General features: G+C 37.1%; 1 protein-coding gene and 2 pseudogenes across 1 annotated transcript; 1 reads left to right on the top strand and 2 right to left on the bottom strand.

Annotated features, from left to right (window-relative positions):
- Positions 1-6,988: 6,988 nt before the first annotated feature.
- On the bottom strand, positions 6,989-8,596 carry LOC147498768 (electron transfer flavoprotein subunit alpha, mitochondrial-like; annotated as a pseudogene).
- Positions 8,597-8,769: 173 nt separating this feature from the next.
- LOC147498767 (uncharacterized) lies at positions 8,770-9,720 on the bottom strand (annotated as a pseudogene).
- Positions 9,721-21,401: 11,681 nt separating this feature from the next.
- LOC147498766 (uncharacterized) lies at positions 21,402-23,452 on the top strand. The gene is made up of 5 exons (XM_086563333.1): positions 21,402-21,546; positions 21,664-21,698; positions 21,807-22,455; positions 22,545-22,760; positions 23,175-23,452. The coding sequence occupies exons 1-5, from the start codon at positions 21,402-21,404 to the stop codon at positions 23,450-23,452; spliced, it is 1,323 nt and encodes a 440-aa protein (XP_086419459.1).
- The last annotated feature ends 1,019 nt before the right edge of the window (positions 23,453-24,471 follow it).

Genomic DNA, 24,471 nt, shown 5'->3' with positions numbered 1-24,471 from the left:
TCTAAAACAAGGAATGAAACTAATTAATTAACTAATTTGAAATTCAAAACTAGATCTAGAAGCTATTCTAATGGCTACTTTTTATTCTAAGCTAACTAACTATATTGATCTAATGAATTTAATAATAACTAACTCAAAACTAAACTTAAAACAAGGTACTCTAAAACTAATTTGATGGAGTCTACTAATTATTTTCTTAATCTAGATCTATATTTTTCTAACCCAAAAACTCCATACTTAAGAGCTAAGCTTTTTGTTTGTTATATAAGGGAGACCAGATCCAAAAATCGTGCATCGGCCTGGAGCCATGTTTTGGGCCGGAAAATCGGGCCCAAAACCCAATTTCTTCAGTCCACATAGGCCTTTTCAGCTAGATTTGACTTCAACATACATTTCATCCACTTATGCTCCTCTGATTGGGTCAAGGCTTGGACCATTGGAAAGCTCTTTCAGAGATGGTCGTTTTGACATAAGGTATGCCCAATTCCGAGGTTTGAGTCCAAAGATACGGTCTTCGGAAATTCTGCTGACTTTGTGTACTATTTCTGCCAGTATTGACTTTGACTTTTCAGCTTTTGACCTGGTTTTACAAAGGCTTTTTCTCCTTGAATCTTGGCCTTTAATCACAGAACTTCTTAGCAACCAACCCTTGCTCCTTTATCTCGCCAAAGTGGCATATTTCTGCACATAATTGACTTCAATGCCTAAAATACATAAAAGCACGTAATCAACATTAACTCTTATTTATTACTCTCATAATTAGTCTAAAAGTATTATTGTTAAGGGGTTAAAACTACAGTTTTGGGCTCTTATCAACTGACAACTACATTAATCAACTTCTTATTTCCTTGAGTAGTACCACTCAACCTTGTTGTCATGTCGGATTAAATCCACCTGTAGGGTTTATATGACAATCCTTATGAGCTCCTCAAGGGGATATCATCAACCTGACTTCCTACGGGTCACGGATTCCTTCTATAATCAACAGCACACCTTACATACAATGTCATTACCCAATCCATCGAGATTGTTGATTCACAAACTGTGCTATAAAATCTCAGAGTACTCACCGAGTACTCCCTACTCGGTGCCTAGACAATCCGGTCAGCCCATTACTCCCTATGAGTGATCGAGGACGAGAAATCGCTAAAAAATCGGACGATATTTCAATTTGTGAGTACTCGAGCCCGGGTGAGTTAATAGTGTGAAATCGGGCCCTTTTTTTTAGCCCGCGAAATAGAAAAAAAAAAAGGTCCAAACCAAAATTTAGGGCTCGCGAAACCAAAAAACGCACAGACGTCTTCTCCAGCATCACAATTCGACTTTTCCAGCAACATAGGTACGCACAGTTCTTCTTCTCCATTTTTTTTTCTTCTTCTTCTACTCACTTCTACTCAGTTCTCCTCACTTCTACTCAGTTCTCCAGTTCTCCTTACTTCTCTTCTCATCACTTCTACTTCTCATCACTTATGTTCTTCAGTTCTATCTTCACTTCTCATCACTTCTACTCACTTCTCCTCACTTCTCATAACTTCTCATCCCTTTTCTTGTAATAAATAAAAAATTGTTGATTGTAATAAATAAAAAAAAATCATAGCCAAGATTAAATGATTAATGATTTCAAAAGTTTTATTATTGACCCACCTAAAGTCTGTTTGAAGTAGTCAAAATTTCTGTGTTGTGGACTTGTGATGCGATGGTGTTGGAATTATTTTAGGTCTACCTTATGACTGTTATGAGTTGAAACTTCGTATTGTGTATAGATTATGTGACATTGTGATTGGTTTAGTTATGAAAATGGGTTGGACTGTTGGAGATATAGAGCTGGATTGTTTCTAATTGCAGCTGTGGTCATAATTTTTACTGATTTTTTTCCTTTGAATTGTTTTTCTGAAATTTAGAGATGTCATCTTCGAGAGCTTCGAATGAGCCCTCTGTTGTGAGTGCTGCCACAACCACCTCAATGAAGAGGAAGTCAGATGATATGGCATGGGAATGGGGTGAGTGTAGGGACCCAAATAACAAAAATTTTGTTTGGTGTACATTGTGTGATAAAAGGATGTCTGGAGGGATAAATCAGTTGAAGGAACATCTAGTTCATAAGACAGGGAATGTGACGTCATGTCCAAAGGTGACCATAGAGATTCAACATAAAGTTAATGCAACATTACGGGAAGTAAAAAAGAAGATGCTTGATAAAGCTAGAGTACATGGCCTTCTTTAGAAACAAGATGAAGATGATGATGTAGTAGAAGAATAAGATATTTGTAGTGGTGGTGGTAATAGAAACCAAGGTATTTCCATTGGTAGAAGAAAAGCCATTGACAATGTTAGAGGTCCACTTGATCAATTATTGACAACCGACAATATGAAGCAATCTACTTTGGATAAAAATAACCCTCAGAAGCAAGTTTTGAAGAAAAAAGCATGGCTCTGTATAGCAAAGTGGGCATACAAAGTTGGATTACCTTTCAATGCAGTATGCCCACCAAGCTTCACAAAAATGATTCATGTTATTGGAGAATATGGAAGAGGTAACTTATTTAGAATTTAAAAATACTTATTGTGCTTATATTATTATTATTATTCCCTTACAGCTATATGATACATGTAAAAATGATAGTTTACCTACGAAATAAACGATGAAACTCAAAACGTAAGTAAACTAAAACTTATTTTTTACTAATTGATATCAAAGATTTCTATTCTCAATTCTATCGAAATAGAGTGGAGTAACAAATTCGTTCCACTCCTAGTTCTTTAGCATGGAATGTTTTCTAGTCAACTAATCGGTCTTAAGTCTAATGAGAGGTTTACGAGGGGGATTTTATACTACGAGGTGAATTCAATTAACAAGTTACAAATAACGAAATTAGAGAATGCTAAGGGTTTGAATCTAGATAAAGAATTAAAGGGAATTAAATCTACCTTAACTCGACTTAATCCTACTAACAAAGACTCGTCGTGATCCAAATTGAATGCTTCGCATATCAAAATAGTAATTATAATCCCTAATTATACATGGCATTTCTACCAATTCATAACTAGCATGTGAGCGATTAAACCCATTCTCATGGTGAATTAATCGTTTCTAGAGTGGAATAATTATCACGACGATTTCTAAGTTTAACTAAGACCAAGCTTCATCAAGGCTTCTTCAACCCCTCTAATGGAGGTTTAGCCTTGATTCATACTACTATCATTTCCCATTGATTTAAAACTAGACATCATATAAAAATTCTATCTTTATGCGATTTATCTAAACAATGATTGAAATCTCAGGTAATAACTAGAAAATGAATAACAAGTAATGAGGGAATTTAAATCTAAACAATTGTAAATGACAAAATTGAAATGAATAAGAATCTACTAATTTATTTATCTAATCAATGAAGATCAATGATTTAAGAGTTTAATCTAAAACAAGAATTGAATTTAAACTAAACTTAATTTAATTTAATGAAAACTAGATCTAGAATTATCTATAGTTTTAGGTCTAACTAGCTACCATTAACAAAGAGCTAAGCTTTTGTTTTTATATGTTCAGATCCAAAAATCGTGCATGGGCTTTGAGCCATGTTTTGGGCCAGAGAATCAGGCTTAAAACCCAATACTTTCAGTCCAAAAAGGCCTCTTCAGCTGCAGTTGACTTCGACAGACTTTTCGTTCACTTCTGCTCCTCTGATTGGACCAAGGCTTGGACCATTGGAAAGCTCTTTCCGAGCCGGTCGTTTTGAAATAAGGTAGACCCACTTTCGAGGTCTGAGTCCAAAGATACGGCCTTCGGAAGTTCTGTTGACTTTGTGTGTTGTTTCTGCCCGCGTTGACTTTGACTTTTCAGCTTTGACCGGGCTTTAGAAAGGCTTCGTCTTCTTGAATCTTGGCCTTTAATCATAGAACTCCTTAGCAACCAACCATTGCTCATTTATCTTATCAAAGTGGCACATTTATGCACATAATTGACTTTGAAGCCTGAAACGCATAAAAACACATAATCAGTATTAACTCTTAATTATTACTCACATAATTAGTCTAAAAGTATGATGGTTAAGGGGTTAAAACTACAGTTTTGGGCTCTTATCAAACCACCCCCAAACAGCATTTTGCTTGTCCTCAAGCAAATATGAGAAATTATAATAAGTGACCAAAAATGGAGTTCTAACTACTCTCGTTTCGCTGAGTGCGATTGCATTGACCATATGCAACAAGGCCTTAAACCACAAGGAATTCCCTAGTGGACGAGTTATAAGCTCGTGAGAGTTTTCCACTGAAGGTACTCACAAACTTAAACTATACAACAACGACTAAGAAATAAAACTATTGTTTCCTCATTCATGTCTCAACTATCTATACATCTCACTAGCAAATGAATAAGAATAACCGAGTCAAAAACCTAAACTAATATATGTATAATAATCAATCAACTATGATACAAATATATATACTATGACTAATGCTATGAAATGCCTAGCAGGTTCGTTTATGAAAACTCGGAATAGCGTCCTTAAGTAGGTCCTCACATAGATGTCAAGACGAAAACCACTCTAATTTTTCCGCTCAAGTTTCGCTACTCCAGTGTGTAGTGGGCACACTTTACCTTACAATTTCAATGACAACAAGGAAGCCGGAGTCGATCAAACACATCTGCCACTTACTATCACACTAACCTATTCCTAATTGAGCTAGAGGTCTTTATTAGGTGTTGTGGGGATTAGGAGATGGTTTAAGAAGGAAGGAAATGGATATTCAAAAGGACAAGCCTGAGATAATAGAGTCTCCATATTATGTAACTTAGAGAAAACCTTGTTATTTTCTTTTGCTTCTATACTTTGTTTCCATCCTTAGCCATATTTTTCTTTTTCTTTTCTTTGGCTTTTTACTCCCTTTTATTCTATTTTTGGAGTTTTTATTTATTTCTATTTATTATTATTATTATTATTATTATTATTATTATTTTCTTTTCCTTGGATGGAAACTTCTTTTCTTTTTTCTTCAGTCATTCTATTCTCAGACTTATTCTAGATTGGGTAAGTTGAATTTTTTATTTTGTTTTGTTTTTGTAACAGGGTAAAGGAATTGTGGTTTATCTGAGGCTAAAGAAAGGCTCGAGGGGCTTACTAGCGGAAAATAATTCATAGGTTTGAATTTACGGCTATATCGATCCAAAGAGGGCCTAAATTCTCGCTTAGGATATGGCATAGTGATCAAGCAAGTGGACGTGATTTCTCTATCCGGATTTTATTTCTCCCTTGTGTCATTTCTCAAATATTTCGCCATATAAAGGCTTTTAGGCTATATTCTCACAGGATTTGTAGAATAAGTACTCTAGCCTAGATTTCAAACTTCTTACTTGCTAACAATCGTAGATACTCATGTAATATATTTATAGATAGATGCAAAGATTATTACCTACATATTAACCTAAGTTTCTAACAATTATTCTCGATGCAAAAAGCTACATTGAGACTTCTAGATTGTTAAGAGCATAGAGAAAACAAAACAATACCAATATTCCTAAGTGTATAGCATAAACTTATTTATTTATATTTTTTTGAAAATTTTAACTTGAAAACAAATGCATATTATACATATCTATATCCTAACATATGCCTTAATTACACGTGTTTCTATGCCCCCAAACAAGAAGCATGCTTTGTCCTCAAAGCATTTAAATAAAGAGGGTAGAAAAATACCGTGGAAACGCGTGAAATTCTGGAATATCTGCAAAACAAGGTTATAACATACTAATATAGGAAATAAAAATCACTACTAAAAAAAGGGCTTATAAGCTCAGCTAAAAGGTGAGATGTTAGAGTTTTTATCTCGGTTTTCTAGGAAAAAACAACCGAGGTAAAATCCACTGAGGTAATAGAGTTCTACAAAACCGAGATAATAAGCTACTAAATTATCTCAGAAGTCTGACATCTTATCTAAATCTATTATCTCAGTTTTCTTAATGGAATCGAGATTATATAGAAGAAAACCGAGATGAATTGTGACTGAAACCAATTAGTATAGAAGAAAACTGAGATCATTTTTTTATTGAAACCGAGATAATATAAAAAGAAACAATCGTGATAAATTCCCTTTTATCTCACCTCTTTATTTAGTCGACATAGTTTGTCAAGTTTTTTTCCTAATTGTGCTAGTATTGTTCACAAATTATAACAGCCTGCAAATACAAACCACTCTCCCAAACAACCACATTCCCCTTCGTATTCATAAACATCAACACCAATCAACAGAAACAAACCAACATAAATAAATTTCTTTAAAGAAACTGATTTTATTAAGATAAGAATTGAATGTACAATATCAAACACGAACATAACTAATTGTTATATCAAGTCATAAAGTAGCTAAGTAAAAAATTATTTACATATTTCCCTAAGAAAGCTAATAGAAGTTCCAAAATCTTCTCTTTGAAATTGACATGCATGGAACCTACCAAGCCAAGATGAAAATATTAAATGATTAGTTTGACAATTAACATATTTCAAGAAATCCAAATACCAAAATAAATTTTATTTCGCTCACTCTTTAACAACTTACAAAAAAGTATAACAAAATACTTACTTTTTGGCAATAGAGGTATCAACAAAGATCCCGAGTGGCTCCAACTAAGCAAAACAACAATAGAGGTCGAATCGTTTAATGATCCACATAGTCATGCAAGGTTTTCAATCGAGAATCTCACGGCCCTAAACTTTCCAAATATCCGGAAATATGGGTGACCCTCTTGAATTGTATGACAAACTGTAAAAGAGGCAAATATTAGCTTTTGGGGTGTAACTGGGTTTTGGTCTTAAAAGTAGCTTCTCACTAGTTATTAGTGGTTGATGTAATTGGCCTTTGATTAGATACATATAAAGACTTTTACTTTAAAAAAACAAGAAAAAAACAAAAAGTAAAATAAACATAAAAAGAGCATCGAGGAACATGCATGTTAAAAGATTTATTTAGCAAATACCTCCCTGCACCAAGCTTTTCAAAGAAGCTTCTCCAGAATCCAAAGTTCTCGGGGACTTTTCAAAGCTCGACCACCAGTAACTACTACCCTTACACGCCCCAATCTGGGTGTTCCGTATCTTGAGATGTATGCTTTAAATATCTGGATTTTCCAAGGGTGTCTGCACATTGTTAGAAGACAAATGTAAAGAAGAAGATATGTTTGAAAGATTTTAATTGTCAAATGGAAAAAATCAAAACTAGTTTGAAGCGATGGAAACTCAACAAACCAGTATACTCAACAAACATAATAAATAGCATAAAGGTGTAATCAAGTTAAAACAATTAGTCTTGCATCCACAAAATGTTGTACACTTATTAAATAGTGAGACAAACAGACCTTCACTATAGGTTGAGATATCAACCTGCGAAACAGAGCTGCATCCCATTTTGAATCGGATGAAATATGAGGAACAGGGGAATGAGGTGGACCTAATGGTTGAAAGATACAAGGATCGGCACCCGATTATATCGAGCGATTAAAAGAGCATTCCCTGCATAAATTGGCCTACAATGAAGAAGAAGTTACACCCAATTATTAAATGGCATACACATAACAGATATATAAGTGACACACTTTGCTATGTTTGGATATAATCTAAACCGTATGTAAGCCTACGTCCATTTTAAATAATTCTTCTTATAACATGTATAACAACATCAAATACTAATATGTATTCCATCTCAAGGAAGAAACCCCGAGCTTACGACATATACTTGAGACCGAAATATTAGTTACATCCATTATAGATGAAACATCTAAAAGAGCAACTACTTCGCTGGCAATACATTTTTCCAAATGAATTCGATGGAGCAATTATATGTGAGTAGCCACCTTTTTCTGAACCAAATGGACTAGTTCTTCCCATGGTTCTCAAGCAAGTGGATGTGATAGTTTATCCATATCAGCCACAAGTACCTAATAATCAAATAAATAATATTAGAGAATTAAACATTACATTCAATAATAATAATAAAAAAGAATGTTACGTGTCCGAGATATGGAAGGATGGAATGAGGCAAAGCTTTGTGAAGCTGCTTTGTGAAGGGGACGGGCCCCGACCCAAACTAATAATAAAGAAATTGAATTTTGTTCACTAATAGACCTTGCAGCTGTGATTAAGCTATATGATGATTGTTTCACATGTCCATTAAAGTAGCCTCGACCCGAGCTTCCGGGCGACAATTTGGTTCATCAAATATTTGAAGACCCGAGTAGATTCGAACCTAACTAAATTTCAGACCATGTATATAAAGCTATCAAAAATAATTCAAAAGATATACCTGGTCAAAGAATCCTGAATCTAGGAAGTGCGCCAAGGATATGGAAAGCACTTGCTCCAAAAATACATGGTCCAAGAATCCTAGAAAAGAAGTTCACTGCCAATTGTAATATTTGTCGCCAAGGTATAACACATCTGTATAAAGGATAAGTACATGTGTTAACAGAGTATATGCTTCTTGTAGGTGATATGAAATAACAAACTTTACTGCAATCAAAAGAGAAACTTTACATACACTTTCCATTGGGCAGCAGTTCATAACAGTTGAAATCACCAGAACCACGGTAATTTGATTTGGTGCACATGGTTCTCGACATCAAGACACTGATGCACACGTTATTTGGTTCTCAACGGTCGAGTAAACTATTATATATACTCCTTTTTAGTCTCTTGTAAGATATCAACTCACGCGTATGAGCAATGCTAGGAGCTCTCTTGAATTCTGAAACCCACTATTAACATTCACAAGCTTCGGCTCTTACGTCTGAGCAAAGAAATGAGGCACGATCGGTTGAAGCAATGGCAGCTCGAGCTCTTTCCATTGCATCACAAGAATCTGAACTGCTCCTTTTAGCATCAATTCTTGACCCGACATTGTGATTACTAACAGATAATTCAGCTTTACCGGGGATCGACCAAGGACAAGTTTCGATCGCCTCTTTAGCGGATTCAACATTCCGACTTCTATTAAATTCACAGGAATTATAGGATGTCCATTACTAGGCACTGACATGTTCTGAGAACCCCTTTCGATGGGTGACCGAGAATCTGTAGCTCCATTGCATATTTTAATCGATCCATCCAGAAGATCTTCATGTTTTTTACGGAACTCTGCTTCAGTGCTAGAAGCATCCCAATCTAGATTGTACTCTTTAGCAATTTCCTTCAAAAGCCTAAGTTTTGCATCTACTGATGGGGCTTTAACTGAAAGCTTCTCGATAATATCACGGTTGACACTAGTGTCGGGCGAAGTTCGGCGGTGAAATGAACTCCTTTCCATACTTTGTGGTAAACAAGTTCCTAATCTGCAACAATTACGGTAAATCTGAACATCCGGGGCAAAGAAATATAATACACCGCAATAGCTTCCTGCAATTCTTGAGGACAGTCCCTTTGAGTTTCAAGGATAGGAACTTCGAGCATAAACAAATTCACAAAAAACAGCTCCAAGATGTCATAGGCAGCTTGCATGTTCATTTCATGAATAACATGCTCCACCCGGATTCGAGCAATAGGGTCTTGGCGGTTTGAAGGAATTGTGATATCTCCTTGCGCATTTGATTTAATTGTATCCGTCTTTTGTTTTGCAAAAGTTTGATCCTCGAAATGACCAAGGTCAAATAGGTTTTGCATTTTGCACCAAGAAGACCTCGATTGAATAGTTGATTGAGGAGTGACATTGCCCCAACTTCGATTACAAGCCTTTCTTGCTTTTAAACCATGAATCATGCTTCTTCTTTTTTCGCCAAGGTATAGCGGTACTCATATACAACATTAGTATGGGTTTCACCTTTACGTTGGACTCAAGCCACCGGTTTTTATTATGCTTAGCAATAATCCATGCCGATCCATTATGCACATGACATCGAGACTATTTGTCCTCGAAACATTAACAAATGTGTATACAACTGAAAACGGACAACATACCCAAAGGTGAATCAATTAAGTTAAGAACCCCGTCACACACCCTACACAAACTTATTAGCATTTGAATCCAACATACCCAAAGTTGTAAGTAGCACTTAACATTTACTGCAATCTCACCTGCTATATAACCAATTACCCTACATCCTCTAGCTTGTACCACGGGCACACCGATGGTGTAAATCAAAGGGATCATAGCTCACATGACACAAAATGCATAGACAAACAAACAAACACGGGTGTCGGGTGGATATACATCTAACCAACCCCGCCTAAACACTGGTTGGGTAGACAAACTCGGCGGGGATCAAACAAAACTGCATGCACACACCTAAGTACAAAACTCTGCAAACCTATGTTTGAAATTGCACTCAAAAGAAGGAAACATCTGAATAGAATTATGCGGGCGAATGAACTATAAGAATGAAAGTATAATATTGAAATTTCATTTCAACAAAAAAACAACGAGTTCATTCAATCTTGATTCGAGACATTCAATTTACAATTAAATTCAACTAAATTTTTTGAAATTTGTTGATGAAAACTTTATTTTACCAAATAGGAATTCTCGAAGCATTTCAACAAACATATATATTGCATCGAAAGGTGAAAGGTTTTATTTCTAAAAATCCAATGGTTTTCTTTTTTACCTTATGTAAAAAAACCATTGCCACCCCAAACCGAGGAAAACCAATGGTAATTCGACACATATATTCACCACACACTAATCTAAAAATCCAATACAAGCCAAAGTAAAAATTAAATTTTAGTATTGCTGAAACCGGAGGAGGTGTTGAACAACCTGTGGAGTTGAAATGGGTAGTGTAAATTGTTTGAAGTTGGTGCCATGTGGAATCTGATGGAGAGGAGATGAAGAGAGTGTGGAGAGGACAAGATAGTTGGGAGTGGTGGTTGCCCATCATGAGTTCGTGTTATTCATGAGAGCGTACTGGAGAAAGCCATGACTTCCTTGTTTAATCGTGGTCCCCTCTTTTTCTGCGATTTCTGTTTTCTTTGCATATCTATTCCGAGATATTTAGTATAATAGGAATTATATCAGTTGAGTGCCGAGATATTTGGTATAATATCAATTATATCAGTTGAGTGTGAGATAAATTAAATTTCTTATTATACGAGTTCAATAATCTGAGATAAATGAAATTTCTTATTATATCGATTCACACCACCACGGTCGTAAAATCTATATGTATTATCTCGGTTAAGTATGATGTGAGATAACAGATTTATACTAACTAGTAACTAAGTTATGGGACATATTATCTCGTTTATAGGACAAATTATCTAAACACCACTTGAATTGAGATAAGGCTAATTTTAGAACCGAGATAAAACCCTTTTTTAGTAGTGAATCTTGACGAACTCTATAAGAGTTCCACCCATTATGGGGTTAACGAATTAAATTGCTTGGGACATAAGCGCATAAATAACAAAACTAAAAACTTACCTTATCTCCCCGCTTTAAGCATCCTCCTCCTCATCAAAGAGATGAGGTTCCTTCAAGAGACCGCCGTGCCATTATAACTTGCCAAGCTTGCAGCCATTTATCATCTACTAATGCTAACCTGTTAAGTGTTATTATGTCCGATGGGATGTACGGGAGACCAAATGAGGTCGCACACTGCCATCCCGGCCAAGTCATAATTAGCGAATGAGCTAACCACCAAATTGGTGGGTCTCATGACTTCAACCCTTTTCCAATCGTGAATTGGGCACATAATGAGGTAAACAACTACGCATGATGCGGCTTACCAAAACAGGCATAAGAAGATATTTACGCCTCATGCTTTGGGCTCTCTTAAGACTAGCGACTAAAACTCGGGGAATGTCATATCGGCGACGTCCCTCAGCTAAAGTGAGGAAAATATCACCCGGTATCTTTTTGCAAGTGAACCGCCATTCCCCAAAATATTCATCGGGATGAATAACATGGTGGTGCCCCTACGTTTAGGGACAGGCTTCCGAGGGCAATGCCATATCGCCCCTGGTCCATTACTCGAAATACCCCTCCCCCATAATACTCATGGAAATATGTATAATCATAAAGGTATGCATTATCGGTCATATATCCCCATGTGTGAACAGGATCAAGTATTGGTAATCCCGAAACTAAAGTGACCACATGTTTATTGAATTCTAGTGTTGTGTCATCGACTACGATGGAGAATTCTTGTTCTCCATCCTGATTACAATAGAAACTAACGTGGTCGTAGAAATAAGCAGTAAGCTGTGCTGAATATTAATTGTCATCACTTACCGATGGATGGCGCCATCCTAATCATGCGGGATCTGTTTGAACCAATGTCCATAGGTCTCGGTTCCCAACACGCCTCTTTGAAAGACTGTTCAGGTATGACTATAGGAGATGTCATCTCAACTAGTCTTTTGAACAGACTCAAAATCTGGAACAACCCTCGAAAAAATTGGAAATTTTACGTGTTTACTGAGGGCGCGGCAGTCGCTCCACTTGCAAGCAGTGCGCGGGGTGTTTTTGGAGTCACGGTGTTTGGTAGAAGTCGCTCAACTAGACCAGGTGCGCTCTGAGTAAAATTCCCGACGAGTGTCTAGGGCGCGAGTGCTTTCGGTCTTGAAAGCGAGTTTAAGAGGAAAAAGAAGGAAAAGCTTGGAGTGAAAGGTGAGAGATGATGGTGGGGTGTAGTGTGGGTTGTGAGTGTAGAATGAAGGAAGTTTAAATAGGTTATGCTTCCAAAACCAATCGGGCAAGTTGCCAAATTGTTTAAAGGCAATTTCGAAATAGAAAATTTCCAAACCCGAAAACGGAAACAAACCATATTTTTGATTTTATAACAACCCTAGTATCTTTTATTCTGGATTTAGAATAGTAACTTCTAAACTCTCCTAGATTTCATGCTACCACCACATATAATCATAGATATGCCGATATCGGCCAATTCTCAACCTTACAGAAGATGATCATATAACGAATTATGCTCGGTATAAATATTACCACCCCCAAACAATTTGGGAAGGTGGGATTACTGATAAATACATGCACAATTCAAAAATAACCAATTATATTAAAAATTTAAATCCAAACAACATAAAACAAACACATTAATATTTAAATTTAACAACTGAATTAAAATCCAACTAATAAATCAATAAAAACAATGAAATAACAGCGAACACAAACTGATGGTGAACACCTAGGCATGTGATGAAGATGGACCCTGAGATGGAGATTGGTCCTGGGATGAAGAATGGCTTGAGCCATCTGTCCTTCGGCGACGACGCTCATGCCACTCAGACTTGTCTGAGCCAAAATCCTCCAAGGTTGGCATGTGAAGTAGCATCTCTATTTGAAGCAAGTGCTGTGCTTCCATCTCAGCCTTTAGTACTATATAGTGGTCCTCTTGGAGCTGGTGCACAGTCTCCATATTAGACAAGATATCTTCCTGACCCCTTTCGAGCATTCAACTCTCGTCTGAAGGTTCGTTTATTTATTCGAACTACAATCTGTCTATCTCGATATCTTCACAAATACCATAAACGCTAACGCAGAAACCGGTTTGCAACACTTGCATCGTTCTAAATTAAATTACAACTATCTAATGCATTTTCATCCGGACATGTCATATCTTCCCTTTCATCCTCCGACTCAACCACATTTCCTTGAGACAATGGCCAAGTCTCTTGGATGCAATCCAGATAAATACTTGCATTAGAATGCAATTTGATCTTAATAGGAGCATATTTTATGCGACGGCTCTAAATGAGAGCATGATCTTAGTGATCAATACGGGGAAGAGGCCATGCTCTTTCCACTCCTATAATCACATTAAAAATTAAATCGAGGATGCAGAAATTATACTTATTTGTTTGCAAAATCCGAGAACGTCACGGACATTACGGCGACCGATATCGCTGACTTTGTCTTTCAGAGGCGTTCCTACCAATCCACCGAGCTCTGATCGGTTGGTTGGTTCTCGAACTTGATCGGGCGGACGCAATGAGATCTCGGATTGTATTCACCCTCCATGGCGATTATCTTTCATCAAAGCGGGAACTCCAATATCTTTGATTCCCGAATGGTCATTTCTAGGTTGCTTTCGGGCATAATTCCTAACAGCTTCGACCAACAACCGCCTCGTTACTTCCCTCCTCGTTCCTACTACCTTAATGAAAATCCTATCTCCCTCCAATTCTAAACTTCTTATAAAAACTGTTCTACCAAATCATAGTGATAGAACTCCTGGATTCAATACCACGCAGTCCATTCCAATTTCTCCTAATCATCTCCGCCGTAAAATGGTGCAAAGCGGTCAGCCGCAAATGCATGCTCCGGCAATATTCGTCGTCGTAGCGCCATTGAAGTTTTTGAAACAAACAATGGTTTTGTAGACGGTGGCGGAGGCGAGTTTGATGAAAAACACCTAAAAATAACGGTGGTGGCGATGGTGGGTACGGTGGCAGGTTGGAAGCTTGAATTGGTGGCTGTTTTCTGAGTTTTGAAATTGTTGGGGTTGGTGGTGGTAATGTTTTGGAGAAGATTTCTGTTTGATTTAAATGCTTGGCGTGGGTATAGTTAGGTTTTCCTTTTTTTTTTTTTTACTTATATGGTAGGTTGAAAACTTTGTTAATGGCGGTGATGGGATTAGAAATCGCGATCTTGTTTGTGGAAACAAAGGCGCAGTCTCGCTACCGATCTTGTGAAGTTAGGGCCCAAGCCCAATTCAAATTTTTCGAATATTTTTGGATATTTCGCGCAATTTCAAATTCAATTTGCCGCTTTGTTACTGGTCCGATTTGGGCGAATGAGTTATGGAAATGATCAGTAGAGAATTTCCAATCCAATGATCCATAAAACACTCAATTCCAACTATGGGTGACGTATAAGAAGGTGGAAAAATGCTTCAAAGTCGTGTGTGGCGTAAGTTATTATCTTAACGAAAAGAAATCTAAGTTTTAGATAACGTCAACCCAAATGAACTACAACTAATGGGCCTAAGCAACACAAATGGAAAGTTCGAACAATCTAGATGGAAAGACCGACTGCCCACCCCCAAACAAATTTTTAAACACAAAATTTGTTTTAAACGTGGGTCATTTATAGTCAGATTCTCAAGACTTGTTGGATTGCTATTTCGATGATTTTAGAATTTTATTTATTTTTATTTTTATTTATTTTTTTATTTTTTTATTTATTTATTTTTATTAGTTTATTATAAGAAAAATGAAAAACAATAAATACATAATTCACCCCATAGAGGAATATGACTCAAAAACTGAGAAAACATGCAAAAGTGGAAAACGTGAATTATGTGAACCGTGGACTTAGGATCCGGTACTTAGAGCCTCACACTCCATAGGGAGGGCCCGGTTACCTGAATGGTGCACTTACCACTATATAGAAGTGAAAGGAAGTACACCAAATGACAAAGGTCAATCCTCATAGACAGGGTCCTGTAAAAGGACTTCCTCTACATCAGGGGACAGAAGTTCGTGAAAATGTTTTAACCGTTGACCATTAACTTGAAAGGTACTATTGTCCTTGGGATTTACCAAGGTGATTGCCCGTAGGGGTGACTTCATAACCAGAAAAGGACCGCACCAACGGGTTTTAGTTTCCACAGGGAAAATATGTAGGCGGGAGTTGTAAAGCAAGACCTTTTGACCGACCACAAACTCTTTTGCACAAGATTTGCTTATCGTGAACACGTTTCATGTTAGCTTTATAATCCTTCATGCGAGATCATAAGAATCGCTCACGGATTTCTTCAAGCTCATTCAATTGCAACTTCGTTTGACACCCGCCTCATCAATATTGAAGTTAAGGCTTTTATAGCCCGCAGCCGCGGTGCTCTAATTCAATCCGCAAATGACATGGTTTCCCAAATACAAGTCTAAAGGGAGACATACCTATAGGAGTTTTGAAAGCCGTCCTATCGCCCATAAGGCATCCGATAGGCGCTTCACCCGATCTTTCCTATCGAGGATTCTGATTGTTTCTAAAAAATTTAATTTCCCTATTAGAAACTTCTACTTGTCCGCTAGTTTGTGGATGATAAGGAGTTACTACTTTGTGTGTAACTCAATACTTTTTCACTAGGGATGCAACAACTCTGTTGCAAAAATGTGTTCCACCATCACTAATGATGGCTTTAGGAATGCCAAACCGATAGAAAATATACTCCTTAATAAAAAAATACAACTGTCTTATGGTCATTGCTACGGCATGCCATGGCCTCTACCCATTTAGACACGTAGTCCACGGCAACTAGAATATAAATGAAACCATGGGAAACAGGGAAAGGACCCATGAAATCAATACCCCAAACGTCAAAAATTTCTACTATCAAGATTGGATTTAATGGCATCATATTACGCTTCGTGATTTGCCCAAGTTGTTGGCAACGAATACACGTCTTGCAATGCACTTGGGCATCCTTAAAAAGGGTAGGCCAATAAAATCCACATTGAAGAACTTTAGCGGCTATTTTCATTCCCCACTAAAATGGCCACCACACTCTTTGTCATGGCGAACGATAGAACTTCATTATATTCCCAATTTGGGAATGCAACGGCGAATAATTTGATCCGCGACGGTGCTTAAAAGGTAGGGGCTCATCCTAGTAGTATAAACTAACTCGGCCAAGAACTTCTTATGTTCATTTCTTGACCAATTATAAGGCATAACATCAGCTGCTAAATAATTTACAATGTCGGCATACCATGGTCTTTGAAAAATAGCATCTGAGATGCTCATCGGAAAGGAGTCCGTATGGACTCGGAATCACTATTATCGTCGTTTGTAAGTCTAGATAAGTGGTCGGCAACTACGTTTTCGACCCCTCTTTTGTCCTTTATTTCTAATGTGAACTCTTACAGGAGAAGGATCCATTGGATTAATCTCTGCTTAGCATCCTTCTTTGTAAGAAGGTACTTAAGGGCTGCATGGTCCGTGTAAACTAAAGTTTTAGAACCAACTAAATAAGGACGAAACATATCTAAAGCATAAATGACAGCTAAGAATTCTTTTTCGGTAGTTGAATAATTCCGTTGAGCATCGTTTAAGGTTTTACTAGCATAATAAATAACAGTGGACTTATTATCTAGTTTTTGTCCCAAGACAGCACCAACTGCATAATCACTAGCATCACACATGAGTTTGAAAGGTTTAGACCAATCGGGAGGCTGTATAATTGGTGTAGAGGTTAGGGCGGCTTTTAAAGTTTCAAAAGCCTGCTTACAGTTAAATTAAAATCAAAGATTGCATCCTCCAAAAGCATATTAGTTAAACGCCTAGTAGTTTAGGTTACCTCCAAAAGCAGATTAGTTTAGGTATATTGGTCTTACGCCTAGTAGTGCACAACTCCTTAAGAAACTTAGCGTGGTTAGGTAGCTTTTTAATAGCTTCGAGAAAAGGAAGGTTTATCGAAAGATTTTTGAAAACATTCCTAATCTCCTCAAAGTTTGTATCCCTAGTTAGCATGGCTAATTTATGAGGGAACGGTGGTTTCGCTCTATATTTAGCGTATGGCTCGACTTGATGTGTAACCTTGACTTTCTGTTTCTTAGGTTGTGGTTTAACCGGGTACCTTTTACGATGGTAGGCTCTTGGTTTCTATTTGTATCTAGTTCGATATCCGTGTAGAAGTCTTGATGGGGTAACTATAGGCATAGTTACTTTGTTATCAACCACTCTTCCGAGCGGGAGAGTGGTGATAGCATTTAGGTCACCCTCGATTGTAGTTTCCGTACTAGTATTACTTGTTTACCTTAAAAGGCCGTGTTTTTTGTTTTAGGGTTTGGTATCGCTTGTCTTGGAAACACGCTTTTGGAAGGGGCTTTTTCTTAGGCTAACCTTGTTGTATGCCCCCGATTTATGGATTGTAAGATCTGTTGGTTTGATTGAGTCATTGTTTGGAAAAGTTGTTGGGTAACCTGTATAAAGAAGCGTCGATACGATCCGGTTGTGTAGGTGTAGTAGTCCGCGGTGGTGCGACTAGAACTATCTCCGCGTTGATTATTTATGGGCGGGTGTGATAGTTATTATTGTTAACCGGAACGATACTTCTATTGGTATTATAACTATTATAATTACCCTGACCTTATGCTTGACCTTGTCGTGGTTGCGCTTGGCTGTTATAATTATTATAATTCCCCTGACCTTGTCCTTGTCTAGGTGGAGCTTGGTTATAGTTGTTTGCTTGCCTAACATTTTGGTTATTAAACCCTGGAGGTGTAACTTGTTGATTGTTTCGCCAACTAAAGTTAGGATGTTGTCTCCATGGGGCATTAGGAATAGGATAGCTATTAATGGAGCAAACATTATCTTGCTCTGATTGTTGTTGTTCATAGGCTAGAGGACAATAGGAGTCAGGGTGCTCAGGACTCAAACAGAAATTACATGGGTTGGAGTTTACATTCATGACGGGGATAGGCTTTTGTTAAACAGAAATAGCCTCAACCTTTTTAGTTAGAGATTCGATTAAATTTTTAAGTTCTAGATCGGATTTCATCTCAAATATACCGGCGGCCTTAACTATTGAAGAAGAACTAGTAGAGCGGGGGATATCATCCCTACCCCCATTATTATTGCGTTTAGTTTGATCTTCTAAAATTTGTAAGCTTCGGTGGCTCCTTTACTTAGGAAACTACCCCCATTCATTATGTCAAGGACTTCTTTATGGTGATGTAGAAGTCCTTTGAAAAAAGCACGAACTAACGTGTCTTTTGCTAGGTTATGGTGTGGAAACTCTATAAGCAGATCGGTGAAACGATTCCAAGCCTCAGAAAATGATTTATGAGGATTCTGTCGAAAAAAATGAATCTTGGAAAGCATCTCATCCGTCTTTAGGGGTGGGTAAAAATGTTCCATAAACAGTTGAACAAGTTTAGCCCACGAGTCTATAGAGTTAGGCGCTTGGGCAGTTAACCAAGACGCTGCCTTATCGGCTAAGGTGAAGGGAAATACCCTCAGTTTAATTTGTTCCGCACCAACCGTAGGATGATGGAATGTTTTAAGGACTTGTTCAATCCTACGCGTGTCTGATATAAGGTTTTCATGGTCTAAACCATGAAAAACGGGTAACAAATTAAATATGTTTGGGGGGATTCGAAAATCCCCCACTGGGTCTGCTAGAACGATCCAAGATTTAGGGCAATTGCTCAAGGCTTTGTAAAAGTCAGAGAGAGGAGTCTCTCTTTCTTCAGCCATTATGTCCGGTGTGGTGGGTGCGATAGTAGCTAGAGGTGTAGTGATTGGTATACTCGATAGACTTGTTTGTTGACGTTGACGGTTAATTACGTTCGGTGTTTTTCTCCGACCATACCTTAATCTCATGCAAGTTTAAGTCTAAACAGGACAACACTCCAAACAATCTTGATAAATTAGTATAAACCTCTAACTGGAGATGCGAGGTATGAAAGAAAGGAATACTTGATTGCGTCCCTGCTGCTTAGCTTATGAATAGCGTCTTGTTTTTACGCGTGTTCGATGTATATAACAAGTTAGAACAGTGAAAAACTTAAAAATTGAAGTTCAAACAAACCTCGCGGAAATTGGCAAAATTCAGCTTAGAGCTGGTGCGCCACTTTGAAGCGCGAGTGCTCGGTTAATAAACTTCGAGTTCTGATGTTTGGCCGGTCGCTCGGTTTAAGCGTGGTCGCACTCGGCTTCTAGTAACTTGGCCAGAGTGCGCTTCGGTTTTGGCCGGTCGGGGGGTTCCAGCGTTTGAAGCGAGTGCGCTCCGTTTGAAGCAGTCGCGCTCAGTGTAATTTTTCTCGAAACTTTTCAATGCTGTAACAGACAACCACAGTATGAATCAAACAAGGGTGGGTGGGTTTAATGGGACTTAAAAATGACTAATTATACTATGAAAATAATGCTAAAGGTAACTAAGATGGCAGCGGCACCATTTGATAAATGTAAAAAGATGAAGTTTACCTACGAAATGAACGATGAAACTCAAAACGTAAGTAAACTAAAACTTAATTACGTGCCTAATTTATCAAAAATTTCTACTCTCAATCCTATTGAGATATAATGGAGTAGATGATTTGTTCCACTCCTAGTTCTTCCGCATGGTAATGTTCTCTAAGTATAAATAATCTTAACTAAAGTCTAATGAGAGATTTACGAAATGATAACTAGACTACGATGCAACTACCCACAAGATGCAACTAGTCGACTATTTAAACAACTATGGGAATACTACGTTGATTCTATGATAAGGAGTTAGAGGGGGATTGATTCCACATTAGCTCAACTCAATCCACTAATGACGAATCGTCGTAATCCGAATTGAACTGCTTCGCAGAACAATCTGGTTACTCCTAATCCCTAATTACACATGGCATTTCTACCAATTCATAACTAGCATGTGAACGATTACACCCATTCTCATGGTGAAATAATCATTTCTAGAGTGGAAAGGAAATTACGACGACTCTACGATAATCGGAATCAAGCTTTCATCAAGGCTTCTCAACCCCCCCTCTAATGGAGGTTTAGCCGAGAATCATCACGCTATCATTCCCAATCAAATTCAAACAAGACATGATATAAAGATTTGAACTTTGCTTATTTAAACTCAATTGGAAACTAATCATGCAAGAATTAATTGAAACTAATAATGACAAGTAATTGAATATAAGAATTGAAACTAAACAATTAATGGAAATGAAACTAGATTATCAAGAACACAATTTTATTAATCTAATAAATAATAAAACAATGATTCAAATACTAAATTAATAATCTACTTTGTTCTAAAGTAATTAATTAAACATGAAACTAGATCTAAAACGAGATATGAAAAAACTTAATTAATTAACTAATTGAAATTCTAAAACTAAGTTCTAAAACTAATTAATGGAGGCTAACTAATCTAGATCTAACTATCTACATTTAACAAAGAGCTAAGCTTTTGTTTTTATATGTTAAGATCCAAAAATCGTGCATGGGCTTGGAGCCATGTTTTGGGCCAGAGAATCAGGCCCAAAACCCAATACTTTCAGTCCAAAAAGGCCTCTTCAGCTGCAGTTGACTTCTACAGACTTTTCGTCCACTTCTACTTCTCTGATTGGGCCAAGGCTTGGATCATTGGAAAGCTCTTTCCGATCCGGTCGTTTTGACATAAGGTAGACCCAATTCCAAGGTCTTAGTCCAAAGATACGGCCTTCGGAAGTTCTGCTAACTTTGTGTACTGTTTCTGCCCGCGTTGACTTTGATTTTTCAGCTTTGACTGGGCTTTAGAAAGGCTTCGTCTTCTTGAATCTTGGCCTTTAATCACAGAACTCCTTAGCAACCAACCATTGCTCCTTTATCTCATCAAAGTGGCACATTTATGCACATAATTAACTTTGAAGCCTGAAACTCATAAAAACACGTAATCAGTATTAACTCTTAATTATTACTCACATAATTGGTCTAAAAGTATGATAGTTAAGGGGTTAAAACTACAATTTTGGGCTCTTATCACTATGCCCCCGCCTAGCTATCATAATTTGCGGGTGACTTTGCTTAAGGAGGTGTATGCGGAGACAAAAGAATTTGTTAATTCTTTTAGACAGCACTGGCAGCTATATGGATGTTCACTTATGTCTGACTTTTGGACCGATGGAAAAGGTAGATGTTTGATTAATTTTATGGTGAGTTGTTCGAAAGGCACAATTTTCTTCAAATCAATTGATGCATCATAAGAAGTTAAGGAAGTAATCTATATTGTGAGAATTATTAATGAAGTGATTGTCGAAGTTGTGGCTGAGAACATTGTTTCGGTAACTTACTTAGACGTTTGTGTGTAGTTGACTAGTTGTGTACATTGTACAAAACAAGTTACTAAAAATCCATTTATCAATTTAATGATGTATTTCTTTTTTCAATAGTTTGTGATCGACAATGGATCAAACTATAAATTGGTGGGAGCAATGTTGGAAGAAGAGCAGGGCTCGATGTTTTGGACTCCTTGTGTAGCGCATTGCATTAATTTGATGCTTCAAGATTTTGGGAGTGGAGAGAAGACAGCATTGCCCAAAATAAAGTCTGCATTATCTGATGCTAAAGTTGTGGTGGTTTATCTCTATAACCATGGGAGAGTGTTAGCTTGGTTGCGGAAGTTGGCCGGAGGTAGAGAGTTACACAGATCTTGCGTGACTAGGTTTGCTACTCAATTTTACACATTGTGGAGTATGTGGGAGAATAGGCACCACGTCCAGGTGTTGTTTGTTTCTGAATATTGGAGAAATAGTGATTTTGCAAAAAAATCCGATGGAAAGAGAGTTGAAAGAATAGTTGTAAAGGAGTTTTTCTGGGATAATGTTTATTACTCTTGTCAAGTGATGGCCCCATTGGTAGATGTTTTGAGAATGGTAGATAGAGAAGAGAAGCCATGTATGGGCTATTTATTTGAGGCTATGAAGAGGGCAGAGGGCCAAATTGAAAAGAACTTGGGGTTGGACATAAGGACATGGACGAAGGTGAAGACCATTATTGACAAGAGGTGGGAATATCAACTCCATCGTCCATTGCATGCAGGTAACAACTTCTAAAGGTTTTTTACATGGATGTCAGCCTGAGCCTTGAGGTATATATTAACTACTAACTCCAAACATTTTGGTATGAAGCCGGGTTTTATATAAATCCATCAATCTATTTCAAGGAAACTAAAGCTCTGATGGAGATAAACAGTGTAGTTAAGACAGATCTTTTTAAAGCTATGGCGGTGCTTATATCCAAGTCCGAGTCGGATGCTGCAATGGATGAACTGAAACTTTATAAGGATGCAGAGGGGACATTTGGAATAAAGTCCGCCATAATTCGAAGAGCAACTATGCAACCTCGTAAGCTTTCATTTGACATAATAATTTTATTTAGTAGTTTTTTTATTGTATCTTTTCAAGTATTGACTTTAACATCATCAATTCATCATAACATGTTAAATATAGACAAATGGTGGTTGCAATATGGGAGTGATGCTCCTAGCCTCGCAAAATTTGCAGCTAAAGTTTTATCGCAAACATGTAGTGCATCACCATGTGAACGTAACTGGAGTGCCTTTGATAATGTAAGTACATTAGAGTGTCCAAAACTACTTTAGTTATATAGTGGTTATCTCTATCACTATGTAATTATTTTTAATATGTTTTCTTTCTTTCCTCTCTCATTTCAATTTTAGTTACATTCAAAGAAGAGGAATTGCCTTCTTTAATCAAAATTGAATGATCTTGTTTACATTCAATACAATCGAATGCTAGAGAAGCGATTCAAAGAAAGATTGGCCGACAATGATAGTGATCCTCTTCTTTTGAAGGAAATTGATGAAAATGATGATTGGATCATACCGAGCGAGACGCAGCTTGAAGACTTTGTGGTGGAAGGTGATGACCTTACTTGGGAGCAGGTTCGTGCAGCGAGGGGAGCCGATATTGATGTGGGGCCAAGTACAAGGAATAGAACCAGAAACTCGGTTACAATTCATGACGAAGCCGATGATGAAGAAGATGAGGTGGACTTTGAGGCCCACACAAGATGAGGAGAGCAAGGTGAAGGAAATCGAGATGACGATGATTTCAATGGAAGTGATGACGATATTGATATTGAAGTTGGAGATGATTAGTAGTCATTAGTCATGGACGCTTTTGCTGGCATTTTGAGTTTTTGTTGTTAACATATTTTCTTTGTTTGAAGTTTGAACTATTACTCTATTAGTAATTTAGTCTACTACTCTATTAGTACTATAGAGAATTTCTCAATTAAGCATTTTTTATCTGATATTGGCATATATTCTGCTAATTTGTTTTATGGCGTGCACTTTTGTTATATTCTGCTTCATTGGATTTGGTTGTCAGAGATGCTAAATGGTTGTCAGGCTCCATTGTGTATATATAACTGATACTCTGATAGTTGTAGACTTGTAGCAACTTACAACTTCAATATCAATAAGTTGTTGTTGTATATATAACTGATACTCTGATAAGTTGTTTGAAGTTACAACTTACAAGCCTACAATTTACAAATATCTAACTAATACTCTGATAGTTGTAGACTTGTAGCAGTCTATGCTCCGTTTCTTTGTTTCTAAGACTACTGCTACTATAGAATTCATTTGACCCTTCTTCTGCTTCATCCCATATTGGCTGGACAAGTTGCTGCTACTATAGAATTCATTTGACCCTTCTTCTCCTTCATCCTATATTGGCTACACAAGTTCACAAAAATTTATATAAATTCTAGTGGTCAATTACCAGTTACCATATTGGTATATCAATGTTAATTTATATGTAACATGTATTTGTAAAGAAATACAGTGTTTTAAAAAATCACTCGAGTAAAAATTAATAGTTTTTCCTACGAAATAAAGCTACGAAACTCTAAACGCAAGTAAAACTAAAACTATACTCAACTCGGTAATCAAAGATTGTTATACTCTCAATTCTATCGAGATAGAGTGGGGTAAAAAGTTCGTTCCACTCCTAGTTCTTTAGCATTCAATGTTTCCTATAATCGCTAGTCTATTCAAGGTAAATGAGAGATTTACGAAGGGAATTTATA

Source organism: Coptis chinensis, chromosome 5 (assembly GCF_015680905.1).
Source record: "Coptis chinensis isolate HL-2020 chromosome 5, ASM1568090v1, whole genome shotgun sequence".
Taxonomy (NCBI): domain Eukaryota; kingdom Viridiplantae; phylum Streptophyta; class Magnoliopsida; order Ranunculales; family Ranunculaceae; genus Coptis; species Coptis chinensis.
The sequence above is the reverse complement of the archived record's forward strand: the minus strand, read 5'-3'. Positions and strand labels throughout refer to the sequence as shown.